This window comes from Phoenix dactylifera, chromosome 3 (genome assembly GCF_051530095.1).
Source record: "Phoenix dactylifera cultivar Ajwa chromosome 3, Ajwa_hap1_PhDact_Kaust_v1.1, whole genome shotgun sequence".
Lineage (NCBI taxonomy): Eukaryota > Viridiplantae > Streptophyta > Magnoliopsida > Arecales > Arecaceae > Phoenix > Phoenix dactylifera.
In genome coordinates, this window is record NC_143192.1 from 40942669 (window position 1) to 40960888 (window position 18220).

The 18220-nt window shown below is 43.0% G+C and overlaps 1 protein-coding gene across 3 annotated transcripts; it reads left to right on the forward strand.

The window, feature by feature from the left end:
* Window positions 1–527: 527 nt before the first annotated feature.
* LOC103712790 (protein DMR6-LIKE OXYGENASE 1-like) lies at window positions 528–13063 on the forward strand. Of its 3 annotated transcripts, none has more exons than XM_088718431.2 (4): window positions 528–1014; window positions 1096–1343; window positions 10864–11185; window positions 11655–12256. In XM_088718431.2, exons 1-4 carry the CDS (start codon window positions 790–792, stop codon window positions 11832–11834), a joined length of 975 nt encoding a protein of 324 aa, XP_088574557.2. In that variant the 5' UTR covers window positions 528–789; the 3' UTR covers window positions 11835–12256. The 3 variants fall into 3 exon arrangements, with proteins under 3 accessions (XP_088574557.2, XP_088574558.2, XP_008797635.3); XM_088718432.2 differs by lacking the exon at window positions 11655–12256 and adding an exon at window positions 12368–12496 and having other exon boundaries at window positions 540–1014; XM_008799413.5 differs by lacking the exon at window positions 11655–12256 and adding an exon at window positions 12268–13063 and having other exon boundaries at window positions 549–1014.
* Window positions 13064–18220: the final 5157 nt, after the last annotated feature.

Below are 18220 nucleotides of genomic sequence, written 5' to 3' on the forward strand. Positions count from 1 at the left end.
GCGCGTCCCGGGCCTAGGTTCGGGTTCGGGGCGTGACAAGTTGATCAGCCATGCATCTACTATGAATATGAAATAGAAGGGTAATTTTGTTCGCATAAAAAGTCAATAATTGAATCTGGTGTTATAAGTCTGGTCACTAATAATTAAAAATTATTGCACGGTCGACGAACGATCAGGCGTTATTTTTAAAAAAAAAAAAAATCTTAGCCGTGAATATGGCACCATTTCCACCGACTCTTGCATTCGTCGTTTCCTGTACATTATTCTACGCTAAAAAAAAATCTTAGCCGTGAATACGGCGCCTTTTCCACCGACTCTTGCATTCGTCGTTTCCTGTACATTATTCTACGCAGAAGCGGACCTCCAGTGACTCATAGATGACGCAAATAATATAACCTCTTCCTGACGTCATGTCTCCCACGTCACTAGGCTTGGGTAAGCGCTCATGGAAGGAAGCGTACCAGAAAATAAAGACCCGAAATGAGGAGTTAGAATGGGATCAGAAACATCATGATTACCATAAATTTGGCAATGGGCAGTGGCCGGCACCATGCGGGGAACGCCTGAGCTTTTTTAGCTCAAACCCAACAATTGGATTCAATCTTCGTGAGAAAACATGATTTCTGATGTTTGGATGGAGAGCAGTAAAAATATATGTTCACTCAGCAAGAAAAGGTGGCACATTATTATTACCATATCGACCGCTATTTATAGGGGACTCTAAGCCAGTTAGTCATCAGAAACGTAGTCATAGAGTTTAGGTTAATTTCCCCTAGGTTGTCTTCCTCCATGGCCACTGCCTATACCAAGCTTCTCCTAACTGACCTTGTTTCTTCCCACGTTAAACAAGTCCCCCACAATTACATCAGGCCTCTTTCCGACCGTCCCGACCTGCTCAACGTTGAGTCCAATGCAACGATTGCTCTCATAGATCTTCAAGGTCTCACCTGCGAGGATCGATCCCAGGTTGTTAGAGAAATTGGTTTGGCATGCCGGAATGACGGGTTCTTTCAGGTAGATCTCTGCAAATGGTGTTTGAAGCATCGGTTTTCCTTTAGTGCTTTCTCTTCTCTGAATCCGTGGTGGATTTTGTAGGTTAAGAATCATGGCATCCCAAAGGATGTCGTTGATGGCATGCTACGTGTTGCGAAGGATTTCTTTCATTTGCCGGAGTCGGAAAGGTTGAAGAGCTACTCTCAGGATCCTACAAGAACGACCAGGCTATCGACCAGCTTCAATGTGAAGACCGAGAAAGTAAGCAGCTGGAGAGATTACTTAAGACTCCATTGCTACCCTCTCGAGGATTTTGTGCATGAGTGGCCCTCCAACCCTCCATGTTTTAGGTACGCAAAATCAAAGCTTCTACCATTCCCATCTATTTGAAGGTTAATATTACTTTTTGGTTTTCTGTTTATGTTGACATTGTGGTTTAAAATGAGATCCATTTTAGCAGTTTTAGAGAAATATAGGACGTTATATCTATCCATCCATCTATCTATATAGGTAGTATCTAGGTACTTAAATAACAGCTGTTATCTTATGATTATATCATTATAAGAACAATTTTTATACATTATACAGAGAAAATAACAACTGTTATTTTCCATTTGGTTACACCAGCTGAAATTATTTTTTGTTCAACAAATAGATCAAATTAAAATAGTATTTTTATAGGTCAGTAGTTATTTGGGCAGAAAATGGTGTTGCTCTTCCATTATATATTGATTGTTATTGTCTAACATAACGATGAGTAATGACTGCTATAACCATTATAATCCTTTTTTTTTCTGACGAAGGTTGTCACGCCCCGGATCCGGATCCGTGACACGGCCGTGCTATTGCCGACTACCGCCCACAATAGCACGCAGCCTCATACCTGGGTAATAGGGTAGTCAAACCAACCAAATCTTTTCATATGAAAGCATTCTTAGTACAACATGCTGGTCAGTACCCAAATACAGAGCTTCTACGTAGTTTATATACACAAAAGTATACTTGCTTTACCCCAAAAGAAAGAAGCGCTAATACCAAATTAACGTGTCTCTGGCAGCTATCAGTGGTGAGGATCTGAAAGAAAAAAGTAAATGAACGGATATGAGCTACACGGCTCAGTAAGTAATCATACATAATCTTACCGGATCGAACATAACGGTAACCATGTTTATGCAGGATTTGAGAAGCTGACATGCATATTTTATCTAATCATCTTCATGGCATAATATGTATACAATTTAAAGGAGATAGCGGTTATAGCAAAATACAACATTTCATAACGATATATACAAAAACCCGTTGTAAAACCATGTATGCTTTGGCCAAGCACGTTCAGAAATGTCACGGCCCGCCTGCGCAGGGCACGTGACTATCGGGCCCACATGAGGGGGAAACACGGGGCTCCCCTGCCAGATGTTGGCCGGTTCCGGGGCTTCACGCAAGCGTCCTTCACCCCTCACCGATTTTTGCTTCTCCCCAAAAACACATCTGTAGGATTTGGAAGCACCCGCCTCATATACCCAATCTCTGAAACGAGCCTCATGATCATGCTTCAAATATCATTTCCATAAAGTATGCAATTTAAACAAAGCAGTATTGCACATCACAAAATTTTCATAAAACATGCACATGAAACCGTGCCCCCGGCATACCGTGGTCATGCTCTTAAATGCTACTGCGAAGTCATTCTTGGCCACTGGCGGGACCGGCTCAGTTATTAGGCGGCCACTGGCGGGGCTGGCTCAGTCATTCTCGGCCACTGGCAAGGCCGGCTCAGTTACATTGGGTCAGTAGCTCTTAAGAGTTCATAAATAATGCTCCGTATAGGTAGTACCTCATAGATTCTACGGCGAATTCATTAATGGTCACTGGCGGGGCCTGCTCAGTTATTAGTCGGCCACTGGCGGGGCCGGCTCAGTCATTATCGGCCACTGGCAAGGCCGGCTCAGTTGCATTCGGCCCGTAGCATTAGTAGTTCTTAGGTACCCCCTTACAAGCAATATGCAGCTAGGGCAAATCATTATCATTCTTTACACTCATGCTAAGAAAATCATAACATGGAACTCCATTCATTTTGCATGTATCACAAGAGCTATGAAAACATAATATGTGCACAACTATGAATCATGTGACTGACATGTACCACTCATGTTCATATTTCATAACTCATATCTTAGCATGTAACGTAATCCCAGTATTTGTAGGCATAACGGAATATAAAACATATATCATCATATCTTGTATAACTAGAGCATGTCAGATACACATATCATTCTTAGCCTACAGTACATGCATAACATGTTAAATTTCATGTATGATCCATAAAGATTAGGGCAGGTTACTTACATTCTTCACTAATCATGCATACAATTCAAATTGTATAAAAAACACTGGTTCATCTTATAAAATGTAATACAGGATCTACGATAAGATTAAGGCAGATTACTTACTTCAATTCGCTTTCCAAATTGCTCAAGTCCAGGTGACAGATCCTTAATCACCTAAATCATGTCATAATAACAATATGTTATTTCCTTTTCTACCTGAAATTTAGCCCAAGCCTAATTCCTCTGTATTGGGGTCTTGGCTGGGCTCATAAGTCTTAATTGGCCTTCCGATTGGCCACTAAGCTTAATTCCCAGCTTAATTGGGTTTAATTTCGGGTTTAGGGTCACTGTGACCCGTTTGGGCCTGAGTCAGGGTCAATCCGGAATCAATTTGGCCCCCATATTAATTACATTGGCTTGAATTGGGCTTAACGTGTTTCGGATCCGAACCCGATTCCGGTCCGTTAACCCACTCTTTTCTTTTCTCTTCTCATTTTCTTTCTTTTCTTTTTCTTTTTCTTTTCTTTTCTTTTTTGTTTCTCTTTTTCTTTCTTTTTCTTTTTCTTTTTCTTTTCCTTTTCCTTTCCTTTTCTTCTCTTCTCCTTTTTCTTTTCTTCTCCTTCCCGAAGCTTCCTCTCCTCCCTTCTTCTTTCATCCCGATCTCCCCTTCCTCTTTTCTCCGACGATGGGAGCACGACGAGCGGAAAGGGAGGTCGATGGTCTCCTCCTCACGGGGAGGGGGTCGGACCGCGATCGGCGACGCCCGCAGCCGAGCTCTCGGCTTCTTCGGTCGAGCCTTCGGCCGAGCTCTCGGCTTCCCCGGCCAAGCCCGCGGCCGAGCTCTCGGCTTCCCCGGCCGAGCCCGCGGCCGAGCTCTCGGCTTCCCCGGCCGAGCCCGCACCGGCGACGCTCACGGCCGTACACGGGCAAGTCCCCTCCTCCTCTCCTTTTTCTCTCTCTCCTTGGTTCCGATCGGAAGCCCTAGCCATTTCGGCCGATCCTCCGGTCTTCTTCTTCTCCTCCGGCCGGATCTACGGCCTCTTCCTCCTCTCTCTCTTTCTTTCTTTCTTTCTTTTCTTTGGTCCTTCCCTCCGGCACCACCCCATATTCTCTCTCTCACTCCCAAACCCTCTCTCTTCCTCTCTCCATTCTTCCCCTGTGAAGGAAGAAGGGGGGTTTGGGAGGGCCGAGCCACAGTCGGCGGTGCCATGGCCGAGCTCGCGGCGTCCACAGCCGCGCCTGCGGCTGAGCCCACGGCCGCGCCTGCGGCGGCCCTCTCTTCTCCCACGGGGAAGAGATGCCGGGAGAAGCCGGCGGCACTGCGGGATGCCCGCGGCCGCTCCCCTTGGTCTGCCATCAATCCCCTTCCTCCCTTCTTTCTTTGTTTCTTTGTTGTCTTGCACAAAACAGGGGAAGAGAAGGAAGGGGGCTTACCTGGCTTTTTGCCCTTCCTCTTGGAGCTTCAGGGTTCCTTCGCCTTCGGCTCCAGGGCTTCGGCTCTCTCTCCCGTTCAGTGTTCTTGGGGGTCTGTGACTTAGGGTTGCCGGCAGAGGCTTTAATCATTGTTTAGAGGATGAGACCCCCCTCTGAGAGGTCCCATCCGCTCCATTCCTCCCCTCTCCGGGACTGGCCGCCGCCCCCCTGTCTCCGGTGCGCAGGCATCGGCTGCCAGCAGGGGTGAGGGTCACCCTTCCCTGTCGGTCTTATCCCTTCATTTTTTTTTTTTTTAAAACATTATAACAGCACTGCCCACAGTGAAATTTGGGCCCAACCCTTAACTGGGCCTATTTCTTATTGGGCCTAGTAGGTTCTGGGCCCGGACATTACATCCTACCCCCCTTAAAATAAATTTCGTCCTCGAAATTAGTCATACCTTAAGGTTCAGGCTTTAAAAGTATTCAACCATTGAGTCATCCTCGAGATCTCAGTTAGTCTCTCTCTCGGAGTACCTACTGATAAGATTTTGACAAAATCATGGCATCTCAAAACTTGATCCTTTCCATTTATGATATAGGAGTTCTTTTGATCTCTTCCAAAAGAAGACTAATCTTCCCACCTTAGATTTTAAATGCTATAATCCTTGGCCCGAGAAATTAATTGCTTTCGATTAAGTCCACACAAAAATCGTAATCGGCTTAACAAAAATAGGTGAGAGCATTAGCATCAAATACTTTTCATAATCTATAATCTTCTTTCTTCTCTTAACCCTGCCTACAATTTTATGATCAACTTTTATCCTAGCAAAACTTCAAACCTCTTTTAGATAGGTAGATCGAAGATGTCATAGCTAGGAGTAGGGAACATTTCAGGTCTAAGCACAACCAAGGCACCATCAATCCGTTAATACTAAATTTAAGATGCCAAGATTCTCCCGGGAGTTACCAATAATAGAAAAACTCACGGGTGAAGATTATACAGCTCTCTCTTCAGATTATTCATAGAATCAACATCTTAATTCTGAATAAGAAGATCAAGTTTCTTTGTCAAAGTATCAACTGCTCTCGATTACCCGATCTATCACAAGATTAGATCATAAACAACTTCAATCCACCCTTGATAGTTATTCATCAAAGTCAATTGACAACCTTAATTTCTTTCAATCGAATAAAGGATGGATATTAATTAAAAAAATTCAAGCTTCAAATTTAGGAGGGAAAAGGTTCATACCAACATATTCTAGATCCAAGATCAAAATCGATGATCTATTAATTCATGTCAAAAGATGCTAAGAAGTTTCTTAGCATGACATAAAACTGGAGAATCTAGGATAGCACCGTGCTATCCAGAAATCAGAACATTCTCCTGCAACATCATGTGCTATTGGGCATGTTCCCGTATCAATTCTATTGCTGATTCCACTCGCATTTCCTAATGACCCCATGTCATCATCATTCTCTCTCTTTTTTTTCTTTTTTTTTTTTGTCAAAACATCAACTAATATTTGTTTAATTGATTTATCACAGGATCACAAACTACTGCACTTTATCTAATGTAGAACATTTGAGCCTAAAATATTCTTCAACATTGAAAATTATTCTCAGAATTTACTAATTGACTTCCAATCGAAATATTAATCTTGCATTATAATTTGCAAAGATCTAATATTTCACATTCCAAGTAAACAAAGGGGAAACTCTTAGATCTCATTTCTCAAATATACTTTCTTTCTATATAATAATTGCTTGCACAATTGTCATACAGATTTTATCCTCGAAGAATATTAAAAATATCTTTCCTTGTCCAAGCCTGAAACAACTTATGAATGAACCCTATCTTGCCATCAAAATAATTAACTTCAAACTAGAAGTATCATCCACAGTACCCAGTACCAAGTTAAACTTCCAATATCACCTATATACTGATACATAAATAATCACAATGTACTTTAATATTCCATGGCTAGTACTCCACTTAATATCAGTCAAAATATACTTTAATCATAATCCAAAATACAAATTACTCCATCGAGAAATCTCCAAACTAGCTTATTCTTATTTTGGCATGGCTCGCTACCATTCTGTTTGAAAACACCAAAATTTTTTTGTAGTCTTGAATTCTGATACCATACCTGTCATAATCATGCTCCTAGAATGATTTTGTATTAGTCTTAACTTCTTTCTTTTTGTTGCTCATTGTCACCTATCAAAAGATTCATGTCAAGCAATTTTCGTGATTGACTGATGATACGACTAATAAAATCTTTTTTTTTTTTTTCTCTCTTTCCAAGTATGCGGAATCTTACCGAATGAGACTTAACTACCCATTCCCTTATTAAAATTTGAAATTTTTTACTCACGACTAACCTATTGCTCTGATACCACTAAAATGTCACGCCCCGGATCCGGATCCGTGACACGGCCGTGCTATTGCCGACTACCGCCCACAATAGCACGCAGCCTCATACCTGGGTAATAGGGTAGTCAAACCAACCAAATCTTTTCATATGAAAGCATTCTTAGTACAACATGCTGGTCAGTACCCAAATACAGAGCTTCTACGTAGTTTATATACACAAAAGTATACTTGCTTTACCCCAAAAGAAAGAAGCGCTAATACCAAATTAACGTGTCTCTGGCAGCTATCAGTGGTGAGGATCTGAAAGAAAAAAGTAAATGAACGGATATGAGCTACACGGCTCAGTAAGTAATCATACATAATCTTACCGGATCGAACATAACGGTAACCATGTTTATGCAGGGTTTGAGAAGCTGACATGCATATTTTATCTAATCATCTTCATGGCATAATATGTATGCAATTTAAAGGAGATAGCGGTTATAGCAAAATACAACATTTCATAACGATATATACAAAAACCCGTTGTAAAACCATGTATGCTTTGGCCAAGCACGTTCAGAAATGTCACGGCCCGCCTGCGCAGGGCACGTGACTATCGGGCCCACATGAGGGGGAAACACGGGGCTCCCCTGCCAGATGTTGGCCGGTTCCGGGGCTTCACGCAAGCGTCCTTCACCCCTCACCGATTTTTGCTTCTCCCCAAAAACACATCTGCAGGATTTGGAAGCACCCGCCTCATATACCCAATCTCTGAAACGAGCCTCATGATCATGCTTCAAATATCATTTCCATAAAGTATGCAATTTAAACAAAGCAGTATTGCACATCACAAAATTTTCATAAAACATGCACATGAAACCGTGCCCCCGGCATACCGTGGTCATGCTCTTAAATGCTACTGCGAAGTCATTCTTGGCCACTGGCGGGACCGGCTCAGTTATTAGGCGGCCACTGGCGGGGCTGGCTCAGTCATTCTCGGCCACTGGCAAGGCCGGCTCAGTTACATTGGGTCAGTAGCTCTTAAGAGTTCATAAATAATGCTCCGTATAGGTAGTACCTCATAGATTCTACGGCGAATTCATTAATGGTCACTGGCGGGGCCTGCTCAGTTATTAGTCGGCCACTGGCGGGGCCGGCTCAGTCATTATCGGCCACTGGCAAGGCCGGCTCAGTTGCATTCGGCCCGTAGCATTAGTAGTTCTTAGGTACCCCCTTACAAGCAATATGCAGCTAGGGCAAATCATTATCATTCTTTACACTCATGCTAAGAAAATCATAACATGGAACTCCATTCATTTTGCATGTATCACAAGAGCTATGAAAACATAATATGTGCACAACTATGAATCATGTGACTGACATGTACCACTCATGTTCATATTTCATAACTCATATCTTAGCATGTAACGTAATCCCAGTATTTGTAGGCATAACGGAATATAAAACATATATCATCATATCTTGTATAACTAGAGCATGTCAGATACACATATCATTCTTAGCCTACAGTACATGCATAACATGTTAAATTTCATGTATGATCCATAAAGATTAGGGCAGGTTACTTACATTCTTCACTAATCATGCATACAATTCAAATTGTATAAAAAACACTGGTTCATCTTATAAAATGTAATACAGGATCTACGATAAGATTAAGGCAGATTACTTACTTCAATTCGCTTTCCAAATTGCTCAAGTCCAGGTGACAGATCCTTAATCACCTAAATCATGTCATAATAACAATATGTTATTTCCTTTTCTACCTGAAATTTAGCCCAAGCCTAATTCCTCTGTATTGGGGTCTTGGCTGGGCTCATAAGTCTTAATTGGCCTTCCGATTGGCCACTAAGCTTAATTCCCAGCTTAATTGGGTTTAATTTCGGGTTTAGGGTCACTGTGACCCGTTTGGGCCTGAGTCAGGGTCAATCCGGAATCAATTTGGCCCCCATATTAATTACATTGGCTTGAATTGGGCTTAACGTGTTTCGGATCCGAACCCGATTCCGGTCCGTTAACCCACTCTTTTCTTTTCTCTTCTCATTTTCTTTCTTTTCTTTTCTTTTTCTTTTCTTTTCTTTTTTGTTTCTCTTTTTCTTTCTTTTTCTTTTTCTTTTTCTTTTCCTTTTTCTTTCCTTTTCTTCTCTTCTCCTTTTTCTTTTCTTCTCCTTCCCGAAGCTTCCTCTCCTCCCTTCTTCTTTCATCCCGATCTCCCCTTCCTCTTTTCTCCGACGATGGGAGCACGACAAGCGGAAAGGGAGGTCGATGGTCTCCTCCTCACGGGGAGGGGGTCGGACCGCGATCGGCGACGCCCGCAGCCGAGCTCTCGGCTTCTTCGGTCGAGCCCTCGGCCGAGCTCTCGGCTTCCCCGGCCGAGCCCGCGGCCGAGCTCTCGGCTTCCCCGGCCGAGCCCGCACCGGCGACGCTCACGGCCGTACACGGGCAAGTCCCCTCCTCCTCTCCTTTTTCTCTCTCTTCTTGGTTCCGATCGGAAGCCCTAGCCATTTCGGCCGATCCTCCGGTCTTCTTCTTCTCCTCCGGCCGGATCTACGGCCTCTTCCTCCTCTCTCTTTCTTTCTTTCTTTCTTTTCTTTGGTCCTTCCCTCCGGCACCACCCCATATTCTCTCTCTCACTCCCAAACCCTCTCTCTTCCTCTCTCCATTCTTCCCCTGTGAAGGAAGAAGGGGGGTTTGGGAGGGCCGAGCCACAGTCGGCGGTGCCATGGCCGAGCTCGCGGCGTCCACAGCCGCGCCTGCGGCTGAGCCCACGGCCGCGCCTGCGGCGGCCCTCTCTTCTCCCACGGGGAAGAGATGCCGGGAGAAGCCGGCGGCACTGCGGGATGCCCGCGGCCGCTCCCCTTGGTCTGCCATCAATCCCCTTCCTCCCTTCTTTCTTTGTTTCTTTGTTGTCTTGCACAAAACAGGGGAAGAGAAGGAAGGGGGCTTACCTGGCTTTTTGCCCTTCCTCTTGGAGCTTCAGGGTTCCTTCGCCTTCGGCTCCAGGGCTTCGGCTCTCTCTCCCGTTCAGTGTTCTTGGGGGTCTGTGACTTAGGGTTGCCGGCAGAGGCTTTAATCATTGTTTAGAGGATGAGACCCCCCTCTGAGAGGTCCCATCCGCTCCATTCCTCCCCTCTCCGGGACTGGCCGCCGCCCCCTGTCTCCGGTGCGCAGGCATCGGCTGCCAGCAGGGGTGAGGGTCACCCTTCCCTGTCGGTCTTATCCCTTCGTTTTTTTTTTTTAAAAAAACATTATAACAGCACTGCCCACAGTGAAATTTGGGCCCAACCCTTAACTGGGCCTATTTCTTATTGGGCCTAGTAGGTTCTGGGCCCGGACATTACAAAGGTAACTACTATAATCTTGAAGGCAAATAATTGCATTCTAGAAGTGTTGGATAATAGTGACTGTCATAATTTTTGTAATACTTCATAAGCGTTTCAGCAACAATTCACCATGCATATATAATGGAATAATGCTAGCTGTTTTAGAGAACTCGGTTGAGCTAAAGAAGATTGGACAGCCCTCAATCAGTTCAGCTTTATTTATTAGGCAAAAAAAATGGCAGCTCCACTTTATCTCAGGTAAAAGAAGAAGAAGAAAGGAAGGAAGCTCATCCTCGACGAAAGTTAGGAAGACCCCTGCCAACGACAAAAAGACAAACAAAAAACTCAATAAATAAAAAAAGTTTCCAGTTGAAATCAGTAAAACATCACTTGAATGTTTGAATGCGCAAGTTGTCTTGCAGGCAAGTTGTTGGTGAGTACTGCAAGAACGCGAGAGAGCTAGCCTTGAGACTGTTAGAAGCCATCTCCGAGAGCTTGGGGCTTGAAAGTGACGACATGGAGAAGGCACTGGGCAAGCAGGGACAACATATGGCAATAAACTACTACCCTCCGTGCCCCCAGCCGGAGCTGACCTACGGCCTGCCGGGCCACAAAGACCCCAACGCCATCACCATCCTTCTCCAAGATGGAGTCTCTGGTTTGCAGGTCCTCAGAAACGGCAAATGGGTGGCTGTCAACCCAGTCCCAGATACCTTGGTCATCAACATCGGTGACATGATACAGGTATATTTGGATTCTCTTGTTCCATTCATAAGTTAATGCTGGACTCCGTAGAATAGTAGCTGGTTACATATACATATATACCGGACGAGTCCTCGCCCACATCATTTTTTCGTGTTTTCCCCCCAAAATTCGCCTACTTTCTCGAGCTAGTTCAGGAAATGATTGGTGTGGTAGTTGGATTCATTTGGAGTACTATCTTATATTATTCTAAGACTACCATCAAGCAAAAAAAATATTACCATCGAAAAAACAAGAAGAAATTATTGTCTAAGGGCACGTCGTTATCTTCAGCATAAAGAACTAGCTGCATCTAGGAGCTATTCCTGACACTGTTGTGATCTGGCTATCAGATTAATAGTGAATGGAACATGTATGTAGCACAAGGTGTCATAGTATGACCTGCTATCATTTAGAAGAGAGCCAAGTTAAAATAATCTAAGCTATGGTGGATCGTGGTCAATTTCTGCAGTTGCTGCATCGGCATCAAATCCTCCTCTTTGGAACAACACCAGCATGCACATCAGGGATTCATTTGGAGAGGATAATTTATTCGATACATATGTGCAAGAGCAGGGCAAACTGGACTGTGGCCCAATGGCTGCATCCCTGGCCCATGGGAGCAGGGGTTTCAAGTTTGAACTTTAGATAGTGCTATTTCCCAGTATTTGAGACTAAGATAATTCCAATAGGTGCTACCTTACTGTAAGATATTCTATACAAGAAAAGAAGAAAGTATATGGTTTGGAAATCGCGGACTCTGAATTTATGGCAAGGACTGCAGAAAAACAGAGTTGATGACTGTGCATAATTGTTTTATCCTTTTAAAACTAGGCTCTTATTCTTCTAGCTAGTTGGTCAGAATTACTTCTTGAAATATCTATTAATTAACTCCAACAGAAATTTGAGCAGAACATACATGGTTTCGACATGGTTTTTAAAATACACGGAATGTAGTTTAGGTAAGTTCGGTTATGGGCTTGGTGCAATTTAAGTGTCAAGTTGGATGCTGCTACATGTAGGAGTTGGATAAATATCATATAGACTTATTCGACACAAAATTGTATGTTTATTTTTTTCTGTAGGTTCTTAGCAATGATCGTTTTAAAAGTGTGCTTCATCGTGTAATTGTGAATGATACAAGTGAGAGGATCTCTGTCCCTACTTTCTATTGCCCGTCTCCAGATGCACTAATTAAACCAGCGGAAGCTATAGCTGATGAGGAGCATCCACCCATATATCGAAGCTTTACCTATGGGGACTACTATAAGAAGTTTTGGAAACAAGGGCTCCAATCTGCAAGTTGCCTTGATGTGTTTAAACTTTAAAGCCGCCCAGCAATTGTTGCTCCAAACTATCTAGTTTGCTTTAAATTATCTTGTTTAAAGTATGTATTATCGAGTAGCCTTATTTGGTTTTCTAAGCCCGAAAAATAGTTTCTATGTTGAAAGATCCTTATTCTTAACGTCAATAAGGTTCGGCCTTTTATGGTCTTTCATTCGGGCAAGCATCCGGTGGCCCGGCCCACGTTACGTGGAGCAGAAGCCCGTTAGTCGGGCCCGATCAAAAGAAAACTCCCTTGTCTCCACCAGTCTAGAGCAGAACTGAAGGAAACCAAGTAGAAACATCAACATAGTTAAAATATCCAGGCTGCGAACCCTTCATTAAGCCATGAGTGGGTCCACCACTCCACCGTCACCAGATTCCTGAACCATAAATGTGCCACTTCATGTATAAAAAAAAAAAAAAAAGCAACGAAAAAATATCAGAAATTCTTAACATTTTGCAATAAAAAAACAATCAGTCAGAGCCTATGGGATGTGAAACAAGAGGAAATATATACATATTTTTCTTTTGGTATCCTTCTCGACTTGTCATGAGCCTTGATAAATGGCAACTATGGGCTTCCAAAGATATTTTTTGGTGGAGCAATGGAGAACTTTGGATTGATCCCTTCTCATGATACAGTTTTGTTGTATATGAACATCGCTCTGAAGCTGCAAACAAGCAATGGGTGTCTTATGTTTCCTGCACTATGAACATAGACTTCAGCGAACTTTTAAATGACTCCATCCTCAAAACAAACTCCAAATAACTGAAGTGCAATTCTAATTATCATGAAATTCATGTGAGCCACATTGTAGTCGATGCTGAAAAAATCCAATTGAGGGCCTGTTTGAATAATCCTGTGCGATCTAACAGGACTCATAAGAACACAGGCCAAGCAAGACTTCATTTCACAGTATTCACAGGATTTTTTTTTTTTTTTTTTGTATACCCATAAACCAAGGATCTGCTGTGTATCTGAAATAATGTCATGCATATCAACTTGCATGTACGTGTTAGCGTGGACTTTCCAAAACAGATGCAGATGTCTGAGTGCAGTAGAAATCTGAAGAAAATTTGAAGGGAGCTGTTGGATTCACGAACGGGTGACGGATCCGTTCGTTCCTTTTTTCCCTTTTTATTAACACAGGGGACCGCTTTAGATTGGTTGATTTCAATTTATGCAGGCCACCAATAAAAGCCCAAATGAAACACACGATGAGAACCCACTAATCAGCCACAGACAGCAAACCACTAATCAAAAACAACTTCTTTATACTTTAGATTACAACCTTTATGACAAGCTACGAGTCCTTAGTCTCTCTTGATTCTCTGAACTAAATTTTAAAAAAGATATCACATTAGTTGTGGTTCTCTTGATTATACAAGATTTTATAGATGTGATTGTTCTGGTGATGCTGCTGCATTTCGCGGGATAATGTTTGTCTATTTGGATCTCTAAAAACACTTGCAATAGTTGCCATTCTTGTGTATGAGTGGTGAAATCTTTCATCTTATCATTCTGATACACTGCTTCTTCTCCGATATATCCATAGTAGGTGAGATTTCAATTGGTTATAACAATATCAAAAGGATAATCTAGTTAGGCATCTGTTTGCTGTTCACTGAAGCTTCCATGTACAGCATTTCACTTGACCTAATTCTACTTTTTTATAATTCTAAGTCCAAATCAGGATATCATCCATTCCTTTAGAGAAGATCATTGTGCTTCTTTATATTATTTTATAAGAGGAGAGTTTTCTCGGGGAGGGAAGGGGAGTAGGGGTGGGCGATGGCGCAAAAGAGGTCGAGTGGGGAGAGGAGGCGGCTCGTGATCTTGGGTCGGAGCCCCACAATTTGTGCCATTTTGCACCGCATCCCAACCCCATAGCGACGGCAATGTCTGGCCTCCTCACTTCCTCCTACTCTTCCTAATAAAATTAGAAAAGACATAACACAGGAACAACAACAAATGCTCAATTTATTGATATTTTTTTAACAAATTACAATAGAAATAATACATGAAGCATAATTACAAGTTACAAATTAAAAATTACAGTAGAAATAGAAGCATCCCTCAGCCTTCATCTTCATCTTTATCTTTATCTTGGTCTTCAAATGCTAGCTCCTTGAAAACCCAGCTGCCAGCGAGATCAAAAATGAATTAAAATCCAAAAAGAGCACAATCTGAGAGCGAGAAGATTTAGAGTTGCAAAAAGGCGAGAAGAAAATTCGAGAAGCTGAGAGCGAAGAATGATTTAAGAATTTGGTTGTATATCTTTTCAGCAGCTCAGATCTCAACCTTGAGCTTCACGACATGGAAGAGCGAGCAAAGATCTAACTCGTCTATACAAAAAAAAAAAAGAAGATCCAACTCGTCTCCCTCAAACATGACGAGTTTAATCTCCACAATATCCCCAGTCTTGATATCTGGCACTAGCATTTCCTTCTCAGCAGCCTCGACTGCTCTCTTGTTCACTAGTTTGCATCAAAAAGAAATGAAAAAAAAAAATCTACACATCAATCCACACTCTCCCATGGCAAAATTTTTTAACCATATAATTTATGAAAAACAGAGCACCTTAAAAGAATTTACCTCCATGATATCTCCATGCTTGATTTTAGGTTTCCTCCTCAACTTCACCTCGGCTTCGCCATCGAAGACCTTCGACTCTTCCTCCACCTCCGACTGGTTTGCTAGGGTTTCCCCTTCCTCCACTGCCACCTCCTCTGCATCTCCCGCTGCAGCCACCTCTCCCTCGGAGCTCGATTTGCGACTAGCACTGCGGGTTCCCGGCTCCAACTAGGTAGAACACGGGGACCTAAGGGAGGGCGGCAGTGGAAGGGGAGGGGGAGGCGCACAAAATGGAGAGAGGGAGAGCATGAAGGGGGAGAGGGCTAGGGTATGGTTCTTGATCTGAAGCTTGGTGGGGGGATTTGGGGGAAGAGGGCTAGCCGATCAAGTTGGGTGAAGGAGGGGCTTGCGAGATGATGGCGGCTGGGTGAAGGGGTTAGGGATTGCGAGAGAGAGAGAGAGAGAGAGAGAGAGAGAGAGAGAGGGATTGGGGAGGGGTAATTCTGCGATTGTTCTCCAACGACACTTTAGAAAGCATCGTCTTAGTCCACTATTAGGCCTCCAACGATGCTTTTTAAAGCATCGTCTTTCGGGGAGATTAGCCTAGAGGTGATTAGGCCTCCGACAACGCTTTGTAAAGCGTTGTCTTGGGAAAAAATTAGGCCAGGAATGATTAGGCCTCCAACGATGTTTTCAAAAGCATCGCGTTAGCACACTAAGACTTTCGACGATACTTTCTAAAGCGTCGTCTTAGTTTAAGAGGGCTTTCGACGACACTTTTAAACGTCGTCTAATCTTGATTTCTTCCGACGCTACTAAAAAGCGTCGGCAAATTTTGGCAGAGTGCCCAAATTGCCGACGTTTCTTTCTTGCATCGATAGAAAACAGTCAAAAAAATCCATTCTTGTTGTAGTGTCCCCTGCCTTCTTCCACAACAAAGGTCATAGCTGTCGCCCAAGAAGAATCCCATCAATAGCTGGTCGGATAACCAAGACTTGGTCCCTGAGTTGGCCGGAATCTTTGTGGGGAGAGAAGGCTGAACCAGGTCAGAAGCCCCTCTCAGATCCATCTCGCCCTATGCAACTCCTCCTCATGCTCTCCCCCTGGCTGCACTTTCTCTGGAGCAGCTGAACTGGGGACAAGGCTATTCAGAAAGAACCCCTTAACTTCAACAAAATTATGCTTCCTGCCATTCGAAGCAATGTGAAAACAACCATAGAGTAGCCACGCCTATCACTCGCCATAGGTGGTATTGACTTGGGTTAAAGATGATCTTACCCTTTAGAGAACCATAAAAATTTTCAATATAAGATATTATTATATGGTATATCATATTATTGTTTACATTCTATATCAATAATCTAGCTGGCTGAATCAAGTTAGATGGAGCCCGAGCACATAAAAGTTGCATGTTCTTTGCTAAACTTGATAAGACTCGACCATCATTGTCATGCCTCTGCCTCTGCGCGGAGCACGTGAGGCACCCAGTGCCCACGTGGGGGCCACATGAGGAGGGACCGTGGGGCTCTCCTGCCAGATATTGTCCAGTTCCGGAGCTTCACGCAAGCGTCCTTCATCCCTCCCCGGTTTTGTTTTCCACCCAAAACGCGTCTGCAGGATTTGGAGACACCCGCCTCATATGCCCAGGCTCTGAAACGAGTCTTTTCGATGTGGGACTATTGGGCCTCACACCCTTCCCACCATCGGACAAGAGCCGTCCTCGGCTCTGATACCAAATGTCACGCCTCCGCCTCTGCGCGGAGCACGTGAGGCACCCAGTGCCCACGTGGGGGCCACATGAGGAGGGACCGCGGGGCTCCCCTGCCAGATATTGTCCGGTTCCGGGGCTTCACACAAGCGTCCTTCACCCCTCTCCGGTTTTATTTTCCATCCAAAACGCGTCTGCAGGATTTGGAGACACCCGCCTCATATGCCCAGGCTCTGCAACGAGTCTTTCCGATGTGGGACTATTGGGCCTCACAATGATAAATCTTACTAAATATGGAGGCATAAGTCGAAGAGGTAGAATTCAACCATAATATTAATAGGCAGGATGAAAGATCGGACTTTAACTGTGAGCAACCATAATGAGTGATTATGAGTCACAGGCTGAAGAAAGTTGGATCATGATCTATTTTGCAGTTATACTACATGTGGGATCATGGAAGCAAAACTCTGAAACCGCTAAGGATCATAGCAACATAAATAGTTACAAGAATCATTGGTTATATTCTAGTTATTGTACTACGTATAAATAAATGTAATTGTATTCTATGAAGGAGCTTTCGGCATCCAATATATCAATAGATTTTAATTTATTTTAGCTTTATGTTATCCTACACTTTATTTTTCGGAAGAATTTTACCTTAAGACTAGTGTTAACTTAGACTTCCTCCAGCACAGTCTAAGCTACATATCCCAATCAATCTTTCTCGGATGATGATATGATGATGGTAATAAAAGTTCTTGAAAATCAAAGTACTTGAACCGACGCAACTCTCGAATCCTCCATTCGATTATCCTCTTTTCGACTATTCTAATACTGGGGGCATGTCTGCTCATCTTTCTACCAATCTTGTCATCATTGACTAGTTAAACAAACTTTCTGAAAATAATTATTATATTAACAATAATATGGATTTGAATGATAAACTTTCTAATTTTATAAGAATCACTTCTTTTTATCCACTAATTTCCGAGTTATATCTAAACAACATTGTTTATTCCCCCATCACCATCCAAATAGAAAAAAAAATAACTACAATTACAACACTGTATTTTTCAAATAAAAATAAGGATTTTACATCATTTTACACCCTGACGTGAAAGAGTAAAATATATTTTATTCTCCGTCCTGGAAGTTTTTAAAAGAGTTAAAAAGGACAGATAGTCGGATATCATTTTCAAGTACAGTGAGTGACTGGCATCGCAAGTGAATAGTGAAATTGGACCGGTCAAGAAACCGGTGATTTTAATAAATTTTATGTGAAAAAAAAAAAATCTGGATTCCAAAAATTTATCCAAGTAAGCCAACGTTTTTTAAGAAGCCGATGCAAGAAGTGCGAGCTAGCATCTGTACCATGACTTCAAATCAGCCAAACTTGTTGTGGACCGCACGTATGTCCTCGCCTGCGGTT